Below are 24,314 nucleotides of genomic sequence, written 5' to 3'. Positions count from 1 at the left end.
AGGCGATCGGCGCCCAATGACCTGACCCTGAGGCGATTTACGTGCCGTCGGAATGGCGCACACCCAGTGTTTGTCGGCATTGGAGGAAAGTTGGATAAAGGAGGCGAGCGAGAGAACTGGCAGAGGAAGGAGAGAGGCGGATGGAGGGAGGAGAAGAGATACAGAAAGAAAGGGAGTGCGAGAAAAGAGTGTGTTATGTGAAGCGTGGAGACTTCAGCCACGTTATCGCTGATAGTGCTCCTCAGCTAGGCTGCACCCGAATTTACTACTTCACTAGAGCATGAAAAACACAGCAAATTAAACTGTGAAGCGGTTGCTTGCTAGAGATGGATATCTTTATATTGGACTTCGGATTCTCTTCCCTAAAGTCCGCATTTGAAATAGTGTCACACCAAAGCACAGCTCGAGTCTGGGGCCACATGCATTTACGAATCCATTTCTTTTTGAAGTGTCTGAGCAACTGACTGCAGCCATTTTTGACAAACAAAGTTTCTTGTTGTCTGCAGTAATCCACTGTACCAAATTCAAAAAATAGCCACAGTCAATGTGATGGTGATGCTTAAAACCACTCGAATCAAATGTCACCTTCTCAGAGCAGTGCAAGGTTTCCATACTAATGTGTCATGGTGTTTCTTTCTGTTAACCTTCAACAAACCACTTCATCAAGCTACTACGGTTTCTTTTAATTCTTTTTTTAGATGGGTGCATGTGGTCTGTGCGCTTTACGTTCCCGGAGTAGCATTTGGAGACATCGATAAGCTGCGACCGGTAACGCTCACAGAGATGAATTACTCAAAATATGGGGCCAAGGCAAGTACTCACTTTACTTATTATAAATCAATGCGTATGTCACATGCTCCACATCCTGCAGGGGCCACTTTTGATTACATCACAAATGTATATATAAAAAATATATTGATTATATTTCATTATTCCTGCTTTGTCAACTAGATGTAGAAATTGTACATTTTCATTAATGAAAGCCTCAGGTATGGGAGGCTATTTTTGCTTAAACGACAGGAGATTTATTATGTAGATACATAGTCATCATTTAGAAATACTTAGCCTCTGAGTTATTTTGAGGTATTAGGTCATTAGTTAGATAAAGCTTATTACTTCTAAGTCATTATTTTGAGATAACAAGTTACTAGTTTCAGTGAGTTTATTATCAGAGAGGCTTACGGGATCCATTTCTTTTCATCAAGTTGAATGAAATTGGCTTCCTCACGGCTAAAAAGGGTTGAAAGAATGAGACTAAGTGTCAGGTGAAGAGTTAAAGAAGCAAGCGGTTGAAATGTAACTTTATGTGGAAGCCATTTAGCTGGAGAAATGTCTGTGGAAGTGGAAGCGCTGCAGATGGGTGTCTCACAGAAAGTGACAGTAGACACGTCAGTAGGACTTTCAGGCTGTTACCTCTCAATGCCTCTGTGCATTCCAAGTGAGTGACGCTGAGCCTGAAATCAGGTTCCATGATTTACATGTCCATGTGGAAACGGCCTACTGGTAGCAATAGTCAGTCTCCTTGTTGTTACATTCAGGAGTGCAGCTTCTGCGAGGACGCCCGCTTCGCTCGAACCGGCGTGTGCATCAGCTGTGATGCAGGAATGTGCCGTTCTTACTTCCATGTCACCTGTGCACAGAGGGAGGGGCTGCTGTCTGAGGCCGCAGCAGAGGAGGTGAGTGAATAAACTATTTCAACGATGAATCACGTCCAGAGAAGGGCAGTCCCGTGTCTTGTCCTACAGCTCATCAGATTTCTTCATCACACTGGAGGATGTCATTACTCCTTGTATGATCAGCTTAACAAGTTATTATTATTGTGAGTTATTGTTACAGTGAGCTCGATTGGACCAAAACCTGGTATTTGTGCACGGTTGCACATAAAGGTCAAATTAAGATGTTATTAAGATGTGTAGAACAAGATTCCAGAGTTTTTCTGCTTGTTTGCTGCCAACATATGCAATAACTCCAGGACGAAATCAAGGCTAAAGGTCATCAAATCAAATATTTTTAGCATAAAACTAAAGCGGTATCAAAAATGAATTACTATTTTGGAGTTAAATATTTAATATCAAACAGCTGCGTTCTGTTTGGTTTCTGTAGGAGTAGACGCCATTGGCTCATCCAGGATTCATTGAACCGCAGTTCCATAAGTAACCTTTCCTCATTTCATCTGTCACAGTGGTAAAAAACTGTAAACCACAAAGTTCTCATTCTGTACCTATGATTAAAACTGTGACTGCACGCGTTTGTTTCCTCAGGAGATTGCCGATCCGTTCTTTGCGTACTGCAAACAGCATGCAGACCGCTTTGACAGGAAGTGGAAACGGAAGAACTATCTGGCCTTACAGTCGTACTGCAAAGTCTCTCTGCAGGAGAGGGAGAAACAGCTGACCCCGGAAGCCCAGGTAAGGCTCATTCATTCATGTCAGCTCCTCCATCTAAAAATGCTCATCTGACTTCAGACAGAGAGGAAGACGAGGAGAATGTCCCAGAGTCCTGTTAATAGGGGAGTAGTGAAGACGAGCCTTGTGGTCCGTCGTCATTTTTGTTTAGGAAGCTTTGTTCTGAGTGGAATGGGCACCACAAAAAGGGCTGTTTGAATTCTGGAAATGCTTGAATGCTTCCCTTCTCAGTTCCATTAACATAGGCAACATAGGGCCTTCCATTACCAAGGGAAATACCATAATGCAGCTGCAACATTAAAGTGATGCTGCATTCGGCCATCGGTGAAAATGAAATTGATGCTTTTCCTGCACAGGTTTAACAGTTATTAGGATTCAGTCATAAACATGTAGCAAATAATAATAATAATAATTTTTAAAAAGAATATGAAATACAACACGGGAATACAGCAAACTGTCTCAATAACAAGAAGCTAAACACCGGCCTATAACAATATTTAACTATTAAAAAGCAAGCAGCAGGATGGAAGGAGCTCTTAACATACGCTCTTCATAACGCTCTCCATGGCAGACCTACATGAGCAACATCTAATACCTAGTTTAGTGAAATATGTCGGATCCTCCAAGCACCTGGGTTCCCTTTTCCTAACTTCTCATGAATTCTCCCATCACATTGCAATAGAAAGTTGGCTGGAAGAGATAATAGAAATTCAAAGTTATGCATTTCCTTCCGCAGGCCCGAATCACTACGCGCCTGCAGCAGTACAGGGCCAAAGCAGAGCTGTCCAGGAACACCCGACCTCAGGCCTGGGTACCCCGGGAGAAGCTGCCGCGACCCCTGACCTCGAGCGCCTCGGCCATCCGGAAGCTGATGAGGAAAGCTGAGCTGATGGGCATCAGCACGGACATCTTCCCCGTGGACACGTCCGATGCCAACGCCAGCCTGGACGGACGCAGGAAGCACAAGCAGCCCGCCCTCACAGCCGACTTTGTCAACTACTACCTGGGTGAGGAGGCTCTCCGCTCACTGCAAGGGGCCAGCGTTTCTTTTTTCGAGGGTGCAATATAAAGAATAAGGATGTGGATAAGCATTTACAGCATCGATAACATTCTAGAACAAGCACCGTCTAATAGATTTTGTAATCCAAAGTGCAAAATGATGTCTCAGGATTGTCGTCTGGACAAAGCTGAAAGAGGTGTGCATCTCCCTACAGTACATGAAGGGTTAGAAGGACAGTGTGGGCCTTCTGAAGGGGTTTGTTTGAGCCACTCATACATCGTCAACCCCAGTTCAGACGGACAGGAGCACTGTGTTTAGTCCACTGACAATGGTCAACAACGTGAAAACAACCCACCTGGCACTTGTAGTTATTGTGTCCTCTGTGTGAAGGTGTTTTCTCCCTCCCTAAATAAATGATTGGGATGACAGATTTGTAAGTAACCTTGAGAGGATTCTTCATTAGCCTGCAGCCGTCAGCCTATCTGCCATCAGTGCACTCCCTCATGTGCCTTTTCCTATGTATCTATAGATAGGGATCAAGATATTGATTACTTTTTGTCTCATTGATATTCAGAGCGGAACATGCGAATGATCCAGATCCAGGACAACATCTCGGAACAGAAGAACTTAAAAGACAAGCTGGAGAGCGAGCAAGAGAAACTGCACGTGGAGTACAACAAGGTGAGCAGCACTACGCGGGGGGTTGTCGTTTTGGCTGCATGACATTTCATATTATGTCATAATTAGCAGACTCAAAAAAAGAGAATGTGTTTCTCAAAGTATATTGCAGAAGGAAGTTTGGTCGGGCTCATGGATGCAGCACAGCCACTTGATCCAAGGTGAAAGGCCCATCTTTGGGCTGCTGATAAAACACGGAGGCATTATTCATGCACAAAGATGCACCAAAGCTGCTCATGCATGCTTTGTGCCATAGATCCTTTCCACCTGCTCACTAGTCTTCGAGATAGTTGTCACCTCCAGTTTAGTCTCTGGACCAGCAGTGCTGCTCAATGTGTGGAGTACGATTGAATGAGAGAATATCGCCAATAAAACACACTCCTCCTGCCTTTGGTAACGCTTTGAACAGCCTTGGTTTCTTCAGCTCAACTTAAGTATCACCATATTAGACATGGCCTTACTGTGCTGCTTGGTGGGCTCCCGTGTGAGCTGTGACCTCTGAAGAGTCCGCCCCTCCATCTGTCAACATGAGGAAGGGAACACAGCAGCCGAGTAGGAGTCACAGGAGTTAATGTTGCGTTGAGTCCGCCATGCGTGTTAAGCGTTATTAATGGAGTGTGTGTTGCTAATTGCACTGCCCGAGTTGCTCTTACATGACTTAGGCCTTGGGAAGAATGTCATTACAAGTCCGGCTCTGACCGATGTGTATTACTACCGCCCAGTTTCTTAAAACCTGCAGTCAGGTTTCGGCTTTCTAGCTCTTAAGCTTTTAATAAATTAATATTCACAATATATTTAACATTGTTTTGCAATTGAGTTTTCTTTCAAATCCTCTCAAACTTTCAAATTCTTCTTCTTCCTTAAGAAGAAATTCCATAAGCCACAATTTCAACTTTGAAATATTAAATATCAAATATATCAAAACCCTAAATTATTCATAAAACCCCCTTTTTGATATCTATTTAACTTTTTGTATTATCACTAATCATGTTTCATGAGTTTTTCAGACATTTTGAGATTTACATGGGTGTGTATGTAGAGAGCAACATGGAGGGGGGGGGGGGGGGGGGGGTGATGTATTAGTCGGGCAAACGGTTCAGCCAACGTGTCAGTGTGGAACTGCCGTGAGTGGAAATATAACAACAAAATTGACTAGTTTCTGTATCTTCAGCATTTCTTTCAAATTAATTTCAGCTTTCAGCGTCCCACCGCATTTTCTGCAGGAAATGCATTTTGTAGTTGTGATGCGATCTGCATACGTGACTGGGTGGGGCCTCACGTTGTCCCCTCTCTCCTGTCCCAGCTCTGCGAGTCCCTGAAGGAGCTGCTCAACGTGAACGGGGAGCTGCGGAGTGAAGGCCAGGCCATGTGGACTCTGCTGGGGGGCATTCTGGGCCAGGTACCACCACCACCACACCCCTCCCCCCCGCAGCCTTCCGACCTCTTTAGCCTAGCTGTGATGTGTGATGGAGAGTTAATCAGATCGGGACTAGCATGACCAACAGCAGTGGGACACAAGCAGGCTTTGTGAAAAAATCCTAACTGATTGACCTGTCATTTGCCACGAAGTCCGACCAGGCTTCGAGGAATTAATAGCCGTCTCCCGCTTCCCGTTTCTATGGTAACCAATTGTAAAGATTTACCACAATGGCTGATGGGTTTTAAATGAACTGCAATCTGCAAATGGGGGCGGGGGGGCAGCATTCAGGTATACATAGTGAATACGTAGTGAATAGCCTTATGAATAGAGTTATACACCGCGGAATAGAGAATCTCCCATCCCCAGTCTAATATGACCCACAACAATGGATCTCCGGAGGCTTCCGTGTTCATTATTTTACAATCGTATGTGATTGGCTGCACATTCGAAGGCAACTCCGCCCAGTGCAGTCATCGTTTTTTACCGTCCTAACTAAACATAATACGGCATGTAATATATCATCATTATTATCTATATGTAATACACTAATCACAACATCTTAAATCAACATATTTGATAACATCTTGAACATAATATGAACTCATTTAATATATACAATGAAACAGTTGACAGGGAGCCCTTCAGTTTGCATACATGACACATCCCCTGTCCCAAAACTCTTCAATGGGGAAATAGGACACATTCGCACACGGTTCGCTGTGCGTGGGAAAGTAACAGAAAAAATATAATGGGCTTATTCCACACTTTTTCTGGGTGGGGTGGGGGGGGGGGGGGCGCTCCCTGTGTTTTAATGGTAGGGGAAACACTGGTTTATGATAGCTCATGATGTTGTTTATTGTGACTTCCTTTGTCTAAAGTGACATTTGTTTGCTAAACAAGGAATACAACAGGCACAGGAGAGAGGAGGGATGTATGTATTTGAAATAAAATAAATCCCCCACTGGTTGAGGTAAAAGGTAGTTTGGGATCCCTGTTCTAAGTTAAACATTTGTCTTCAGGGACCTTTAGGATAAAACACAAGGAATGAAGGAAAATGTCCATTACATACGATAGGATTATTGTCCCATAATGTCTCACAGTGATCGGATCATGATTGACGGAGAGCTTACAGCAGTTTATGTGCAGTGCCAAGCCGTCTCTCCTTCAGAAGCGATCCAATGACTTTAGTCACAGCGGGAATTTACCTCACCTTTTAATATATTCCAATTTAACGAGTGGAAACTAGCTTCAAGCTGTCGTCCCTGCTGATTTCCCTCTACAGTTCCCGGTGGGAAAGGTTGGTCTGACGGCAATATAGCATCCACTCAATACATGTAGATGTTTCAAATGTCTTTTATTTCATATTATTTCCAATCCAGCCATGATCAATACATTACATGGATAATACCTTTTGTTGACCTTTAAGATCAGAGGAACACTGTTCCTTTATTCACTACTTCCTCCGTGGTGCCTGGTACTCCATCTGGGTTTTTATGTATATAAGTGCCAGCAAAAGCAATAAAAAGTCGTATTAAAAGTATGGTCTTTGAGAGTCTGACCCGTGTAGATAAATGGGGGAGTGATGCTAATGCGGTTGTTAGGCAGCAGAATGGACAGGAACTAGAAGGAGAGTGGAAGTGAATCTGCAACGACCACCATAAATCACCTAATTATGAACACGTAGAATTTAAGTAGCAACATCAGTCACAGCACTGCATGCTTTTGTGTCATCTATCTGACACATTTTCATCTCCTATTTGTCATCATGCCTGGGCATTTGCAGAAATTATTGATGTCCCCGACCAGGACTCACATCCCTCTTCTAGTTCCCACTGAGAGCTTTTGTTCCTGATGCTCCAGGCAACTTCACAGGAGAACACTCACGAGACATTTCCCACCACCCGCTTTAAAATGCAACCAGGGACAAACAGCCACTGGGCCGCAGATATTTTCAAGAGGATAAGTGTTCCAGTGTAGTCCAGTTTAGAATAACTGCCATCCTGGCCTGAAAGCACATATGCATGGTCTATTAGCAACTGGTACAATTCAGCACTGAAGGGCCTTTTAATTCATTTATTTGTATAGCCCAAAATCACAAAACAGCAGCAGTGGATAGAAAGAATAATACAAAAAAAATGGCTGACTAATAACTAATAACTATTTGTGACTAATAAACCAATAATACTATCCGTTGAAGTGTGTGTCAGTAGGGCCACGGCAGGAGAAAGGACCAGGGTCCAGATAGAACCATGATCCATGGGAACCTGAACACAAAGACAATGTTAGTGATGTGCATTTATGGGATGTGAACTGATACTCACTGTATCCTAGCAAATCCCCAGGAGGTCCAGGCTGATGGCAGCTTGATGCTTAATGATACTTTCGTTTGACATACAAATGCTGATCTGAGGGCTGGTCCAGTCTGACTCCAGACGCCTCTAACCACAAACCTGAGCCAGCCTTCACTAGATCTTAATCAGATCAGTTTAGACGCTTGGTCAGGACAATCAAAGCAGTCATAAAGGCTTGAGGGTTCATCAGATGTGGTGTGGAGGCCAGACATGATTTGTTTTAGGAAATTGATCTGCACCCACCATCATTTGTACCATAGATTATTCTACATTGGCTCACTTATAGGAGGTATGTTGTATTTTTATTTTATTCCAGGATTTCTTGGGGGGGGGGCAGGGCTTCCCCCTTGTGTTTAGAGGAAACACTGTTATTGTTATTATTTGGCTTCTTGAGTTCCTGTAGCGGGGCTTTTGGGATGCCTGTGTTCTGACACACATTGCTTTTTTTTTGTAAATCCAAATTTGAACAAGAATGCACATAGACATCATCTAAAAATACTTCTCAATTCAATTCAGTCGAATGGCTGCCGTTCCGTGCCTCAGCTTGCTATTCAACGGGTCACTTTGTCCCGTGTGCCGGCTGTTTTTACTCCCCATTTCTAATCCGTCTCCATCCGCCCGATAAGGCGCGCTGCTCCGTAGCAGGCCGGGCGAAGGTGGACTGCAGTCCAGGTCGAGGAGATAGCCTCGGCAGGCCCTTGTGTTTTGCTCACTCTGCCCCCCCACCCCTCGATCCATCAGGCCTCCCGGCGGGGGACGCTCCCTCGCCGCCGCAGGCAGAGCAAGCGCGCCCAGATTAGAGCTTCCTCAGGGGAAGCCTTGTCTGTTTGGTGACAAACTGGGTCCCTACGAGATAAGTTTTCTAATTAACCCGCGTGACAGCGGTGCAGCTGGGATACACGGGATGCTGCTGCTTTCCACCTGACACATTCAGGAGGTTCCCGTCGACTCCGCTGGGAGGGAGCTCTGACAGTCTAAACTCGGAGCCGACACAAAGCAGGTGGTCATTAGAGTGTCACTTTGGCGCTAATACAACTACTCTACAATTTTACTTTTCACTCTCAATCGTTTTTAGCCACTCAGCACATTTGGATGATATACAGTTTTCTCCTTCCTGTATCAACAACATGGACTTTTCCTAACGCTGATTTGACAAAGAGGAGCACTTTGTGTCAAGAGTATGATGAAAAACACAATCACTCGAAGTGACAAGATTTGATGTTAGAACCAATTTAAGGCGGCGCCTCTTTTGGAAAAACGGGGGGGGGACTAAATGTGACGTTAATCTATTCAATCTCCGTTTACTGCGGGGATCTTGTGGTGTACATTGACCTTGCGTGCTTTTAAATAAAAGATGTGAATAATTCCTTCGCCACTTAGCATCTAATGTGGAGCCCACACCACACGGAGGATGTTACTGTCACACACTTTGACACCAGAAGGGACTTTCTGTAGAACCGTGTTGCTTCTCTGATGGCACAGCGAGGGGGGGTGAACTGGATTAGTTGAGGGTCAGGTGCTGATGACATCACAGAAACATTTAGAAGCAGTCCTCCGGTTGTTGCCTGTTGGTGGTGTGGCTGAGGATCCGTAGACCCCTCCTCCTGCACACCTGGAGGTGGTCTGCCTGTCACTCACACCAAGCCTGAAGCCGCCTGTTGCCCTCGCCACTCGTCACCGACATGCCGCCACCAAATGAGGAGCATGGGCATTCACAAAGCATTAGCCTGTTTCCCTCCGTCTAAAGGAACAGCTCACCGCCGGTGGTCTTCACTAAAGGACAAATGTCCATTTGGAGGGCCATTTGACCAAACTCATGTCAGCATTCATCATACTCCGTTACTCTTACACTCACATTTCTGCAGCTTTTCACCCCTGTCACCCACCCGAAAGCACTGAGATGCAACATCAGTGCAACTGCTCTCCAGGTCTACTGAATCAAGCAAGCAACATTAACCTCCCATTGCAAAGGAACATGTACCAAACAATACAACATATTACATAAGAATATATCAAGAAGTATTCTATTAATGTGTCCAACATAACTGTGGGCCCCACGTAAGTTGCTTTAGAAATAGATCATCGCTAACCTCATCTCTCCAAGTGTGAGCTCAGAAATAACAGTGGGATGTTGAATCAGTTTATTTGTATTCTACTTCTACTGAATTTGTTTTGAAAGCTCCTCTTAGAACTGCTTCCTTCAGTGTGGACCCAGAGGAAAGGGACCTTTAAAGCCGGGACCGGCTCACTCTTTTTGGGAAGAAATGCTGCTGCTCATGGCCGTAACATCGAAACACAGGTGCCTCTTTTTTTTTTTTTTGGCAGAAACTGAACACCCCAGCTGTTCTGAAAGCCCCTAAAGAGAGGAAGCCCAGCAAGAAGGAGGGAGGATCCCCCGGGAAATCATCCAGCCTGCCAGCAATCCTCTACAGGTGAACACATTGTTCTGAGAGATGCTAGCAACAAACACCAAGGTTAAATGATCAAGTAAAGGGACCCGTGTAGTACAGCAGATGCCCATCATTCTTTTTAGGCCATTTATATGATAACCTTTTGTATGGTAAAACATACATATGTATAGACATAAGGGCCTTTCTATTGCAAAATTCTATGCTACGTTTCCTGCTCAACAACCAATAATTCTCCCTCATGTCCCTGGTTTTCCTGTAGTTGTGGAATCTGTAAGAAGAACCAGGACCAGCACCTGCTGGTGCTGTGCGACACCTGCAAGCTGTACTACCACCTGGGCTGCCTGGAGCCACCGCTCACACGTATGCCCAAGAAGACCAAGAACAGCTACTGGTGAGACTCAGGGGGGGCAATGTCGGCTGGAGGAAGGCCACACACGGAAGCTTCCTCAGGAGGAGCACTCACACCTCAGTGGGCCGGTCCTCCCAACACGCCACGTGATTGGACGTGACAGTGATAGACCACGGGCGGTCAATAGATATCGCTATTACAGGACGTTAGCTCCATTAAAAGCAGCATTCTGTGAGGGATAGATGTAGTTTCCTCTCCCATCATGCACCATGATGTATCTTCATGGAAAAGCGACCACACATACCACGACCACGGCGCTCATCACAAAAGGTCCTCCGCGCTGTGATTGGTCGTCCTGTGTTCCTGAAGCATCCTCTCACAGGCCTTACGTTAGAATTAGAGTAATTCTTCAGACTTGCATTGATCTGCTTCACCACTTCACCTGTGGGTCTCCCCCAAACCAAATGGCTTTACTGCTTTGTACCAGTTTTGCATATTGTATTAATACATTTTGAAAATCTTCTTTACTTTTCATAACCCTGACATGATAAAACATTTCCATGGAGTGAATATAATTGGGGGAGGGCCGTACATGTTCACTCTCTGTGTGCTAGCAGCAGCAGCAGCACACTGGGATCCGGAGGAGGTTCATTCCTTTTGGATGTGACATTTGAGGCCCGTCGGTGGCAGCGGGATTATCAGATGACGGATGCTGAGATGGTGGAAATGTCACTCTCTTCTCTCAGCTACCCCCCCTTCCCCCCCTGGGGGGATGATCGCTCTGAGATATTCTGCTGTTAGTGAAGTACATCTTCCTTCAGAGATGCAGCTGGTGTTAGAATGCAGGACGTGTCCGTTTGTCTGTGAGCGCACTCACTCATTGAGGGAGAATAAGAGACGCTTTGAATGGTGTGGATGCAGGGGGGGGGGCTCTTCTGACCCGGGTCCAACGTTATCTCATGGGACCTGGTGTTATGTGATCCATCATCAGCACAAAAACACACTCCACTCACACATTTCCCCCTACATATATGTATTATGGTCCCCCACAATGCAACGCTTTTGATGCTTTATTATTTTGTATAGACCTTTATGCAAACTGCAACCTAACGGAAGCCACAAGGAACATTGGATATGGATCCTGTGATATTTTAATTTGACTTAAAGCTTTGTGATAACGTTATAAACCTGAGTTCCACGAGACGCCTTTATCACCCTCAGGATCAACAGACTCCAGCAAGTTTCTGCTAGCAGCTCACTTTACATAAACACCAAGTATTTTGATGATCGCTGGGTGATGTAAAAACTTTGTGGCTTTATTTCTAAATACCAAGTCAGAGAGTCATTTCATTATGTTAACTATAAGTGATAGCCAGGAATCTACATGGTGGGGCTCGATGAAAAGTCCAAATTAGATTTCTATCCGTTATAAAATCCAATATCAGTCTAGATGTTTTGGTCTTGACCAAGAATATATTGGTAAATTGATTTTCTTTCTTTCACTCTGCTCTTTTGTGACTCTATTTTTTTTTTCTTCCTCCGTTGATGAGAAGAAGCATTTCATTTTTTTCACTTGACTGTAAAAAGCAAACCAGCTCCAGGTGGGTGATGCCAACAAATGAATGCAGTTCAGTGAGACGAGTTCTCTTCCTTGTGCTCAGGCAATGCTCCGAGTGTGACCAGGCCAGCAGCGACGAGGCCGACATCGCCATGGAGACGCTCCCGGACGGCACCAAGAGGTCCAGGAGGCAGGTCAAAGGGCCGATCAAGTTCATCCCGCAGGAGATGTCGCCGGAGCCCAAGAAACATCAGGTGAGAGGAGTTGAGTGAACGCTGTGTCTCCGTTCGGCACCGATAACTAATGACTCACTTGTGTCGTTATGAGCAGCAGTACAGAATGCTACGTCAGGGGCAAAGAGTACAAGAGCGGGAAGGAGAGAGCTCGGTGGGAAATAAATGGAAATCCAAACTGAACATACATAAATAATATCAGACCTCACAAGCGGTGTCCCCACATCTACGAGTCAATGGTCAGGTGTCCACGTGCACATGGTCGCACCCTTTCTGTGAGCTACCCAGCATTGCACTCACGTGTGTGTTTGTGTCTGCAAACAGCATTACCTTTTTCAACGACCCTTCGTGGTTGCCGTGACTCCCGTTCTGTCAAAAGAGCGATTGTTTGTCGGCAAATGTGCACAGGAGTTACACACCACCGCACCTCTTCATCATCTGTTTGACTTTAGGATTTGGCCGACCTCTTATTCAATTTTGACTTCATAAATTATGACAAAGATGAGGCGACTGATGAATAATACATATTACCTTGGTAATGCCCCAGATAAATGTTGAAATGCTGAGCACCAGCGACCCGACCGGAGGGTTGTGTAGCTTTTAAAAGCCCTTGTTTCATGTCACCTTCTGGCTGTTATCACAGCGCCGGTATGTGGTGTAACATCTTATGACGGCAGAGCGAGGGAACAGGACCCTCCCTCTATCCCTCACTGGATCCCACCTTATCTGTACCCAGCATGCTCTCTGATCCGCCAACACAAAGCAGCCTCCCCGCTCCCTCAACGGAACACATCCGGATTGCAATCTGACATATCGGTGGACAGGCTTTTTGTTTTTTTCCACTGTCAGCATGTGACCTGCTGCCGAGCACTTGGAACTTGGGGGGAACTTTCCACGCCAGTGACCGCAGGCAGCAGAGTCCATTCCACCAGACGCCATCTGTCTGCGTTAGTACTGGGGAGAAGAACAAAGGCCTCCGCCTCTCTCTGTGTGTCTTAGTCCAGTCCGGGTTAATGTGCTCCTCTGTTCATGTTTGGAATCCCTGGGCCCAGGCGTGTGTCGAGGACCCCGCCGGAGCTCTCGGGGGGATTAAGCGGCTTTCTGATTTTCCCCCGCGGCCACTCGGGCGCGGCACTTCAGTGCAGCGTTTATCTTCAAATGCAAGGCGCGCCATGGCAGACGCTAAAAGGCCCCGCTTTGCATTTCTAATGCTTTTACCAGGGCGCCCAAGCACTGGCACTCCTCTAAAGCCACGTTTCAATCTATCAGGGCTGCCTAATCGACCTCCCGCTCGCCTCTGAGGCGTCTGTGTGTGTCTGTGTGTGTGTGTGTGTGTGTGGGTGCTCCACCTGGATGAAGCCACGGGTGTTGTGGCTCTTACTTGGGGCATGCCGTTAGAGCCAACCCGTGAGCTCATTTTCATTCAGCGTGTACACGACGTAGCTGTAGAAATGATTGGCCTGCTAGGAATAGACCGCCGCGGACCCTCTCGCATCCAGATGGAGCTCCGTGCGAGGTCTGTACCACCTGATAGTTGAGTTCAGTCCGACTCTACTTCATACCGAGCATTTCTCACTGCTGCCTGTCCCCTGTCCTCCACATGCTCTAACCAAGCAAAGGTGTTTCTGAGAGATAGTCATATGACGCATTAGTTGATCACTGTGGAAATGAAAGGAACACGTGCTTCGTAACGGCGTCTCTTTAGGTTTTAAAAAAAGACACCCGGGCGTTGTGTTGTCCCTGACCTTGTGGGGGGGGTTCTGTGAGGATGACTCTTTCCAAAGCTCTGATGACATCACAGTTATTTAAACAAGCGATGTGTGTCCACAACGTCAGGTAATATTTTCAAATCGAGCACCGGCGATACACCAGCTCCTGCCGAGAAGATTGCATTGTGGGTAGATTATTAGTAGTTGCAGTTGTTTTAATCTCTGCTACGCTAATTCAAACCTGTCCATTGTAATGACATGGTGTTAAAAAGGACGACAGGGAGAAGTGCTCTGCAGTCATGTGATGTAATGAAATGCTCCCTATAATGGGACATGATGTACTGCTGCAGTGCCAACATTAAAACCTCCAATATGCACATACGCCATTAATCAGTTGGAAATGATAAGAATTGAGTTAATAGATCGGGTAACTACCACTGTCTACGCTCTGTTCCTTTTCTCTAATCCTGTGAGAGACGATTTTTGCCCGTTAAAGACGCACCGGTGTACTTAATTACAGAATTGATTTTGCACAGGACTTATAAACTGCCTGCAGTTTTAATTTGCTCACCTGAGCAGAGATTAGCTGTGCTGTGAGCCCGAGCCTTTTACTGCTGAAACAGCTGCCGAGCTGCACTGGCTGTGCCCGGCCTCCTTCATGACTTTACAGTCACTACTTTAATGCACAAAGAACTAAATAATCTCCTTTGTGTGGCGGCCGCGGGAGAAGCGGCGACGGTCCACGGCAGCCAATTGGCAGCCGGCTTGCTGTTAGCGTTCTTAACGATCTGGCGAGTGTCGGCGAGCCAAAGGCGACAGATGGGATTGTTTTCACAATCTGTTTAAATATGTTGTCGATTTTTCTTCCCCTTTTTAAACGCTCACTTGCTAGCAAACAAGAAGGGGATGTTTGACTTTTCTTCTTTCCCTCCGTGCTCTGCTCATTGTGCTGTGAGGGAGGGGCACGCTTTGGTTTAGTGCTTCGGCCCGACGTGTTGCTGGGAGGTGAATGGATCGCTGCCGTGGGCCCCCAGAGGGCCAGGATCCCATTCAGGGCCGGGGGCCCGTTGGAATGGACGTCCGTAGCTTCTCTGCTGTCACCTTTCCCTGAGGGAGGCTCGATGTTTAATGCAAAGTGGGCTGTGGCTCACACACACACACACACACACACACACACCTCCCTCATGTTACATGACATAGAATTGGTGGAAATTCGTCTGTAGTAGTTTAAAAGTCATGTTTTGCTTTTCCAGGACTGAATGGGATTTAAACATAATAATAAAGACAGACTGGAAGACAGACTGGACAAATCCAAAAAAAAGAGAAGCCAGCAAACAAACATTTAAACAATACCATTAAAATAGGACGACATAGTTTTTGTGAATAGTATGTGATCTAAATGAGTTTAAAGATTTTTACAATACTTGCATCTTAAAAAAAGACCCTGTCAGATTGTGACTGAAATGCTACAATGAATCCATGCAGATGTCACCGCAGTGTTGTCATGTGTTGATTGGTGGAGCTGATTGTGTGTTGCAGAGAACCAGAGGGCAGAAGAGGAAGAGGGTTCCGATGGGTGAAGACAGAGAAGATAAAGCCGAGGTTGGTCCTAGCTCACATGCTGATGACCTATTTTCACCTCTGCTCTTTAGCTTTGCTGACATTGGTTTGGACCCTTTTGCTTTTCTATTCCAGGTATATTTCAGTTGTATTAATATTAACAATTAAAAAAAGAAGAGATCAGATAACGGATTTCTTAAACATAAACTTTAACTATTATATGAAAATATATGCAAATATATATATATATATATATATATGTGTGTGTAATTATTTTAGTATTTTTGCCTTCATGTGATTCAACAGGATCAACTAAGAAGCAGCAGATGGATGTTATCCTTTTAAGAAACAACAAAGTGATCCACAGGAATCACTGATTCATTGTCTCTGACCACACAGACGTGTTACACAGTAGTTGCTCTGTGTCCAGAAGGTCCTCCTCCGAATTATGCTCCGGCGCTGTCCCCGTCTCTCCCCACTTTAACATTCCTCGCTCAAACAAGCCCTGGATTCTAATAAGCTGTGTTTCCATAGGAACCGCTGCCACGGGAACGCCGACAACGGCAATCTGCAATGCAGAAGAAACCCAAAGCTGACGACACGAGGACCGAGTGCACAACCTGCAGCGGACCGGGCGACAACGAGAACCTCGTGAGGTTAGAGAGAGAGAGAGAGGAAAGCGGGGGGAGGGGCTATCGGACACGCTCTGTGTGTGGGGGGGGGGCAGCCATATCCTCCTGATGATTAAAGTTCAGTCTTCATTAGGCCTGGCCGCCTGGGCTCTGAGAACGAGGGGGCCGAGGGTCCCTCATCCATGGGCCCCCTGCATTCACCTGCCACATACATTTGCACAGTTCATTAAGGCGTAATGAATAGCACAATTTATTCGGCTCCCTTCTTGGATTCCAGGTGTCAGGAATCTAATCAGCAGGCTTTTTTCCCTTTGATATTGGAATTCTGTGAGAAAGCATATTAGAAAAAGAAAAAAGATTAGATCACAGCAGACACATGGTCAGAAGGGGGTCATGTGATGAAAGTATGGTACACAGTGACTTGAACACGTTTCTGACTTCTGAAGGAAGCTTTTATCTATTAGTCCCACTTCTTGTCACAGTCTCTATTCTTGTTCCTTGATTCTGATCTGCTTTATTTGTGTTATGTACATTATCTACATAAACCTATTTTAACCATTCATTAATGAAAGCACTATTTTCCCTACAGTGTGGCCATACTACCTGCTCTGGTCACACACTCACTACTACTTTACTGCGATTATTGACTAATGACTTGTGAATGATATGTGAAGACTTTACTTTTAGCTCTGGCGCAATAATCCAAATCCAAAATAAATTAATAAATACTGATTTTAGTGCTAAATTTCATTCAAGGAAAGACACCTTCACTACCTTTTTCCACTAGTTCGACCCTATGCTATTGCATATGTCTTCAGAACGCATGTCATTTCACAATAGTTATGCCAGAAATCTCACACTAAACCTTCTAGTTTGGTTCATATCCATATTCCTCAGGTCTATAGTTTGTGCATCATCTATATACTGATTCAAACAACAACATGTGGTCGAATGAGATATTTCAAACTCCCTCTGTAGAAACCCCAACTCACTTCAATAACATAAACACCTGGCTTCATCCAGCGTTCAAATCTCTGGAAATAAATGAGAATTATCGCATTATTCCAAAAATGTCCCACCACCCAGTGGCATGGCATGTTTATTCTGAAAATTATTTTTCTATTCAAAAATTAGTTTAATTATTAGTTTTTTTTGCACCACTTTACACATCAGTATATATAGGCTGAAGCCAATCCGTGCTGACCCATACCCCATCCCCATGGCAGAGCAGTGTGTTGGTGGCTGTGAGGCTGTGAGCTGTGCTGCCCTGACTCTTTCTATCTTTGCGTTGCACAGGTTGTGAGAGCCGGGGCAGCCAGCTCGCCTCCCGTAGACAGTCGGGACAGACGGCGTTGGCTTAGAGACAGAGAGAGGCAAATTGAGGCGTTTGAAGAATGGCGCTCGGGTCAGGCGGAGGATCGAGAGCGTCACGCCGCCCCCCACGACCGCCTCTGATCCCAACGGGACCAAGAACTGTGCCAGAATCCAGAGGCCCACTTGTTTTCTGGTTAAAGTTGGACTCCTAACTGCTTTTACAGACTACCTGTGACTTGGTTGATTGTTTCTGTGAACGCCTGTGGCTCAAGTTGCATCTATGCAATTTTTGTGCATCTACCAAGTGTTACCAAGTAAGAAAAATGTATGTTTTTTTATACAACTCATGTATTAAACCATTCTGGCGAATGACCACAACATCGCTTTGTGCTAGCTAGGTCGCATCAAATATAAATAAGTAGAAGGCGAATTGTTAGTTAGACTTGGAGACAATTTATGGTCGAAGTGCTCCACATTTATTTTGTAAGACCTTGAGTCATTGCTATCTTTAAATATCCCATGAACTGGTGTTGAAATAAAGTGTTCTTGGTGGAACCCTCCTGTTCGGTTATTGTTAACACCTTTTTGAAGTTGGAAACGTTGTAGATAGAACCTCCAGAGGGATCCGATCCAGGACCTCCGCTCCATAGAGGGGGGTTCTGGCTATGACCTTTTTACAGATAGTTTGAGGTGTCCCCTTTACCTTGCGTTTTAGGTAGAAGCCTCTGAAAAGGTATCCAGGACAAACAAGGACAAACCCTGTGTAGTTGTAGTTAGTAGATGCATTTCTAAAGGCCACTCATAGACCACAGGAACCACTGAGGAGGCTCTGTTTTCCACCAAGAAGCAACTTTCTAAAAAAAGAAAAGCTCCTTTCATGGGATCTTAAAGGTTGTGTTCCCACCTGGCTGCTATGAGTTTGTCCGAGGCTGAGGTAACTCCTGATTGTCCTCGTGGTAGCTGAACTTCCCTTGTGAGACGTAAGTAGAGGACTCAGGCCTTGCAAACCGTTGAAAGATCACAGCGCTCCAAGAGGCAGAGAACCGTCCCGGCCTCCAACGTGCGTGTGTGGGAATCATTTCTGATCCCCTCACTGGTCACCCGTCAGTGCCACTTCTCATAAGTACCAATCAGCATTATTGATTGACATCATCACCCTGCACCTTTCAGTGAGGATTTCTAGGGACTAACTTGAACCCAACCCCCCCAAGATGTGAATGCTATGTTGTGTTTTCTCTGTCCATAGAGGAATGATTAAGAGAGGTCAGTGTTATAGATAGATAGAAAAGTCTTTCAGCCTGATTAATGCTAGCATATAGCATCTGTAGTTAGTTAGTACATTAGTCCCAATGTCTTCCTCCGTCTCCACGTCTCAAAGTGACAGTTGACCTGAGGTGTCCTCAGATGTCCCTGGTGCGCCACTGTCCGAGCCGTCATGACCAGCAGGGGCTGGCTGCGCTGTCAGGCCTCGTGGCGAGTGTCACGCTCTGCCCTCATGTGTCACTCTGCGTGCACGCGTGTGGGAGCAGTTCACGGCTCTCTGCTGCTCGGAGACCCCGATGCACACCGGGGGCCGTCTTTAGAGGCCGGACCTCGGTGCAGAGCGCCACGCTGCACCCCCCCCCCCCCGTCACTCACGCTCAGTCACATCCACGATGCATGGCTTTATCTGTTTGTCCACATCTGTACAGTCATTTCAAAATGTAAAATAAGTGATGTGGTCTTGTTGGGTTTGAATGCCAGGTAGCTACTGTGTACAGTATTTATTGAAGAGGCCAGTCATACATTGTGGTGCCTACATACGTGATTGTGTTGTGAGAAGAGGTGAACTCTGATTTGTGAGCGACTGCCATATTTTCTTTTTTCAATCGCCAGACATTAGTCGTCACTTGTTTACACCCGAGCCTTTAGGGGGATACATGTGAATAATTGTGTGCTGTATTGTGATACTGTATGAAGTAGGAATGTGGATGTTGCTGCTGTTGTGTATGTGAAGTGTCTCAGCCTCTGGCCTACAGCTCTTGAAAATGAAGCAGAGCTTTAATAAACTCTTGACTTTTTCACCCTATTGCCACGTTGATAAATGACTGTCAGCCGGCTAATTAATTGTCCCGAAGGTGCGGCGGCGGCAGCAGTCCGTTTGTGCGTGTAATGCCCTCTGTCATCGGTGATTTATCACCTGGGAAGTGGCCTTCTTGTTGGGGGGCGGGGGGGGGGGGGGGGGGCTCTAAGACAGGATCCTGCTGCTCTGCACCCACATACTCTGCACCCACATACTATCCAGTCTACAGCTAACCTGCTGGACCCTCTCTGCAGTCGTTGGCCCTGTTTGATCAGCACACACTCCTTTAACTCTTAGTGACTGGATTGAAGCTGCTGGCTGGAAGGACCTTCACCTTTTCCCAAAATCCCAACTTCTCATGTCTGAAGACGACCCATCAATCGCACTGGTCTATTCATGTAGTTTCGAACTAGCATTTCTGCATGGATAGCAAATTTTAGGCCTCATCGGGGGGGCATGCGACCGTGGCACATGCCAATGGCAGACTGGCAGTAAGTGTGCGAGGTAATGCCATTTGCCTCGCTTAGGACCATACCATAATAAAACCACTCTCTTAGTTGCCAAAGTTTGCTTTTACCCTCCCTAACTCCCAGTAAGCAGAAATATGGCAATGCACCAACATCCTGTTCATTTATGATGGGCTCATTTGGACAAAATATACTAATTAAGGTATAGTTATGCCTATTGTTAGTACCTTCTAAATGCAGATATAGAACACATTTTATGGGCACTTTGCAGCAGAAATGTAAATGATTACATGCCGGCGGTGGATTGTCAGATTGTCAAACATTTCCAAGAAATCCAGAGTATCAATTAAAAATAATAGATCCATGGCCATTTGCTAAATCCACAGCATGTCGTTATTTAACATTTAACAATTCTTCTTTAATTCATATTTGTTGGTATTTAGACTTTCAAAAACAATATTTTCAATGCTAAATATTCACATCCGAATTGAACATCTTTTAAAAAAAAATATATATATATTTTATGTGTCATCCAGGAGTCATTGTTTGTAAAATAATCAAATCTAAAGTAAAGCAGATGAATTAAATATATTAAGAAAAGTTTTTGTAAGGATTTGAGCCCTGCTCTTGTCTGTTAAACCGCGACACAAAGAGAGACATTTTGGTTTGTGGCATCTTTGTGAGATGGAACCAACTTACCGTGGTGAACTGTACTACCCCCCCCCCCGGCCCCCCCTCCTCTCAGGGGGGCTTTCGGGACCCTGCAGCAACGGGCCAACCGGTGATGCGCTCGGCCCTGCTTGGAATGAGACGGGGACCAGGGGGTGCGGGAAGGAGACACACGGCTAGGGGGGGGGGGGGGTTCTGGAAGGCAGTAACCTTTCCGATGATGAGTGCGTTTCCCATTACTGCTCTGACACCGGATCCGGGGAGATGATTTAATGGCGGCATTTTGTTTTTGCTGACTTCACCCTTTCCCCCCCCCACCCCCCCTACTTTTAAAACCGAAAACACCAGAGCTGTGACTGTGGGCTGTGTGGGAAGTGTGGCCAAGCAGCTCAAAGCTATTACTCCGTAGCTTCTTCCACCATTTCTTTATCCCACCGACTCCGCCCACGGTGTGGGTCTGCCCCAGCGCTTCCTGACGTGCTCCTCTTTTAACGGCACTGGGTGGCCACCTAACACCTTTTTTAAATCATTACATAGCCAACATGAGTCCCAAAGCCCCCGTGGGGGCCTTAAAATCTTAATTGATAACCTGGTCATGGACCGTTTTAATGCAGTTGCAGTGTTTGTACCTCTAGTGGGGTTCCTTCCCGCATCGAGGCACCAATAGAGAACACTGAGTGCCTCACCGGGGTCAGACGCTACAAGGGACCTGCCGCTGAAATCCCCCTCTCCTCCAAGGATTGTTCTCAGCTCACCGGGGCCCCCTGCTGGAGGTCGAAAGAAACATGCCTTCAGTCCCATACGAGGCAGGAGGGAGGTGTGAATGAGTTGTGTCCAGATGAGCTAATAAAGCCAGCCACTTTGACTTGTCTTTCACCATAGGTGCGACTTCAGCAATCCATTCTTTTCCTCGCCCCTCTTGTAAAACAATGGCTCTTTTCTAATGACGTAGTGATCCAACAGTAAATCAAAAAAGGTAGGAGGCTCACAAAGTCCTATAATCCACTCCTTTCTATGGAAAGACACCGGCGGCACACTTTGTCATGGATGAGAGTCAATGGCTCGGTGCTTTGTGTCATATTGATTTCTGTCCCGTGGCCACTCCCAAGGTAATTGCATTGCCCACTCGTGATAAATTCATTGCCTTGTTTCAGCCACATGGGCTCAGGCGGCAGGGCTGCTGCACAGAAAAGACCACAAACCCATCGTGTAGCGTGACTTTGGGTGTGAAGCAGTTGGATTTCTTTGTGTAACACAAAACGCTTGTCATTGGGAATTCAGCACTGAAGAAAAATCAGTGTGATGAAGTTTAGAAATTAGACAAAGAGACCTAATATAGAAATGTCTGTTTGTGAAGCCACATCCTGGTCTAGATATGAACTAAATATCCTCATTAATTTAAAAACATCATTCTCTATTCCATCCAACCGTCGACTTGTATTGAGGTATCAATGTCCTAGTTTTGGTGATACGTCTGTGGAGGAATGGGGGGGGGGGGGCTCTTTACCGACCCCCGAAGGGGGGCCGCACCGTGACAGGGATTTTGAAGAGGTGGATTAGATCAAATGAAGCCAGCTGAGATTTGTGGTCCCTGCGTGGTGAGGACAGGTCTGCCGATGAAGCAGAGGGGAAGGATGGGGTGGTCCGGGGGGGCGAGAAGGGGGGGGGGGCGGATCTCGGAACTTCACACAGAGATTAAATACCAGATGAAAGCAGACACGAATCGCCAACTGAGAGCAACATGTGTAGCAGACAAAAGCAATCAATCATGTCCCCTCCACCACATCACCTCCAATAAGATTACATCAATCAATAACCTCTCTTATGAGTGATTGGATTTTGTCTGCTTCCAAAGCGGGAGGGGGGGGGCTGCTCAATTTTCCCAATGATTAAAGCAGGGCCAAATTGCTTTGATAACATCAAGGACCTTGCTGTGGCTGGGTGTGTGAGGGCAGTGTTTGGAGTAGATAGGCTGGTGGCAGCAGGTGACTCAGACAGTGAACACACTGACAACAGATGAGCCAGCGAGGGTCCAGATTCGTGCTAAATAAACACTTCCACGGTTGACATTTTGGTTGTCCAGTTAGTTATTAAAGTTCTCTTCCATTCACCTCGGAAGTCTTGAATTGAAGCTAGGAAATCAAACCCCAATGACCTAGTAAGCAAAAGTTGACACTTCCATTTCCTTGTAGGCTAGCCATTGCTAACATATTTATTGAGAGTCAGCCATGCTAATTGCTAAGCTATTAACTAATGATTCTGTACGGAGCAGCTCCCTTGGATTTTGAGCCCAGGTGAGGTTCTCCACAGTTTGACCTGAGGCAAAGTTCTAGTTGAAGTATCCGACTGGGAACTGTGAAAAGCAAATGGAACCCACCACGAAGCAAGAAAATGCCAATTGGGGCAAATGGGCTTTAAAGTGGACCTTTCTCTAAGGTGTCCTTTCCAGAGAGTCAGTTTGAGCTCATTGTTCAGCTGTCCAGCGTGGTGAGCACATTAGGCAGCTAAAGAGACCCATTATAGCTGCTGGAGACCAGGACAAGAAACTCAAGACATGACTGGTCTAGATAGGTTTGAAGTGGTCCTATCAGACATTTCAAAAAAAGCCTTTGGCCCCCACTATGTCTAATGGTGACCACCACACTAACATACTCACGAATGCTTGAACGATCCCCTCTGCACAGTGTGTCCAGGGTATGAAAAGGTACGGTAAAATATCTCATCCATGGTACGTCATAACATGAAATGCTGCATACACTTTTTAAAAAGGGTTCTATTGGTAAATGATTGCTCAACACTGACAACCTCATATTCTGTCAGTTGTTTGCGTTCATTGAAGTTTGAATTGAGTTCACGTAACCACGTGTGGGAGATGTTTAGTCAGAATAGATCTTAGTCTGATCTTTCCAGAGTCACTCCAGGCCCCGAGGCGTAACCTTTGGTGTCAGGCCGCAGGCACAAAGTTTATTATGTGGCTCGAACGACTTTCCTGAACAAACATAAATCTGACAAAAATTGTGTATTGCCAATAAAGATATTGTCATTATTTTGTATACGAGGACAAAATGTACGCTGCAGCGAGCCTGCAGATCACAGTGGCCGAACAGAGAAACTGACTTGAATATCTGCTTTGAGTGAATTATTTTCTTTTTTTTTCTCGTTGTAACTTCTGTTCATTGGTGACAAAAAACAACAACATGGCGATATCGAAGTTACCAGGATCAGGCGTTCATAATGGCAACACACAAACTAGTGGGTGACGTCCCAGTGACCACCTCCACTTCTCATACAGTCTATGGTCTCTCTGCTTGTGGTATATCTAGATAGAATCGTTACGAAACGAATACCCCAAATGTTAAATTGTTCTTCATAAGGCTCTTTACTGCTTTGCCCCCTTTTGAACCAGACCATCAACCTCCCTCTTTTAGTGCATGCTACTGTGACACAGCTAATGCTATCACAGCTTCATTTATAAATGTTTAAATGAAGATTGAAA

The 24,314-nt window shown here is 45.6% G+C and overlaps 1 protein-coding gene across 4 annotated transcripts in view; it reads left to right on the top strand.

The window, feature by feature from the left end:
• Positions 1 to 24,314, top strand: part of phf14 (PHD finger protein 14) — a 52,418-nt gene that overhangs the window by 8,063 nt on the left and 20,041 nt on the right. For 3 of the 4 annotated variants that reach the window (XM_062558430.1, XM_062558429.1, XM_037474261.2), the window contains exons 6-16: positions 699 to 810; positions 1,539 to 1,676; positions 2,262 to 2,408; positions 3,142 to 3,412; positions 3,980 to 4,086; positions 5,387 to 5,482; positions 10,180 to 10,286; positions 10,525 to 10,656; positions 12,276 to 12,426; positions 15,654 to 15,716; positions 16,209 to 16,330. In XM_062558430.1, the coding sequence (XP_062414414.1) occupies positions 699 to 810; positions 1,539 to 1,676; positions 2,262 to 2,408; positions 3,142 to 3,412; positions 3,980 to 4,086; positions 5,387 to 5,482; positions 10,180 to 10,286; positions 10,525 to 10,656; positions 12,276 to 12,426; positions 15,654 to 15,716; positions 16,209 to 16,330 (1,446 nt within the window). Of the gene's footprint in view, positions 1 to 698; positions 811 to 1,538; positions 1,677 to 2,261; positions 2,409 to 3,141; positions 3,413 to 3,979; positions 4,087 to 5,386; positions 5,483 to 10,179; positions 10,287 to 10,524; positions 10,657 to 12,275; positions 12,427 to 15,653; positions 15,717 to 16,208; positions 16,331 to 17,602; positions 18,182 to 24,314 lie in introns of those variants that run through there. The other variant, XM_037474263.2, reaches the window with a different exon arrangement.

This window comes from Pungitius pungitius, chromosome 17 (genome assembly GCF_949316345.1).
Source record: "Pungitius pungitius chromosome 17, fPunPun2.1, whole genome shotgun sequence".
Taxonomy (NCBI): domain Eukaryota; kingdom Metazoa; phylum Chordata; class Actinopteri; order Perciformes; family Gasterosteidae; genus Pungitius; species Pungitius pungitius.
This window is presented reverse-complemented; position numbering and strand designations above follow the sequence as displayed.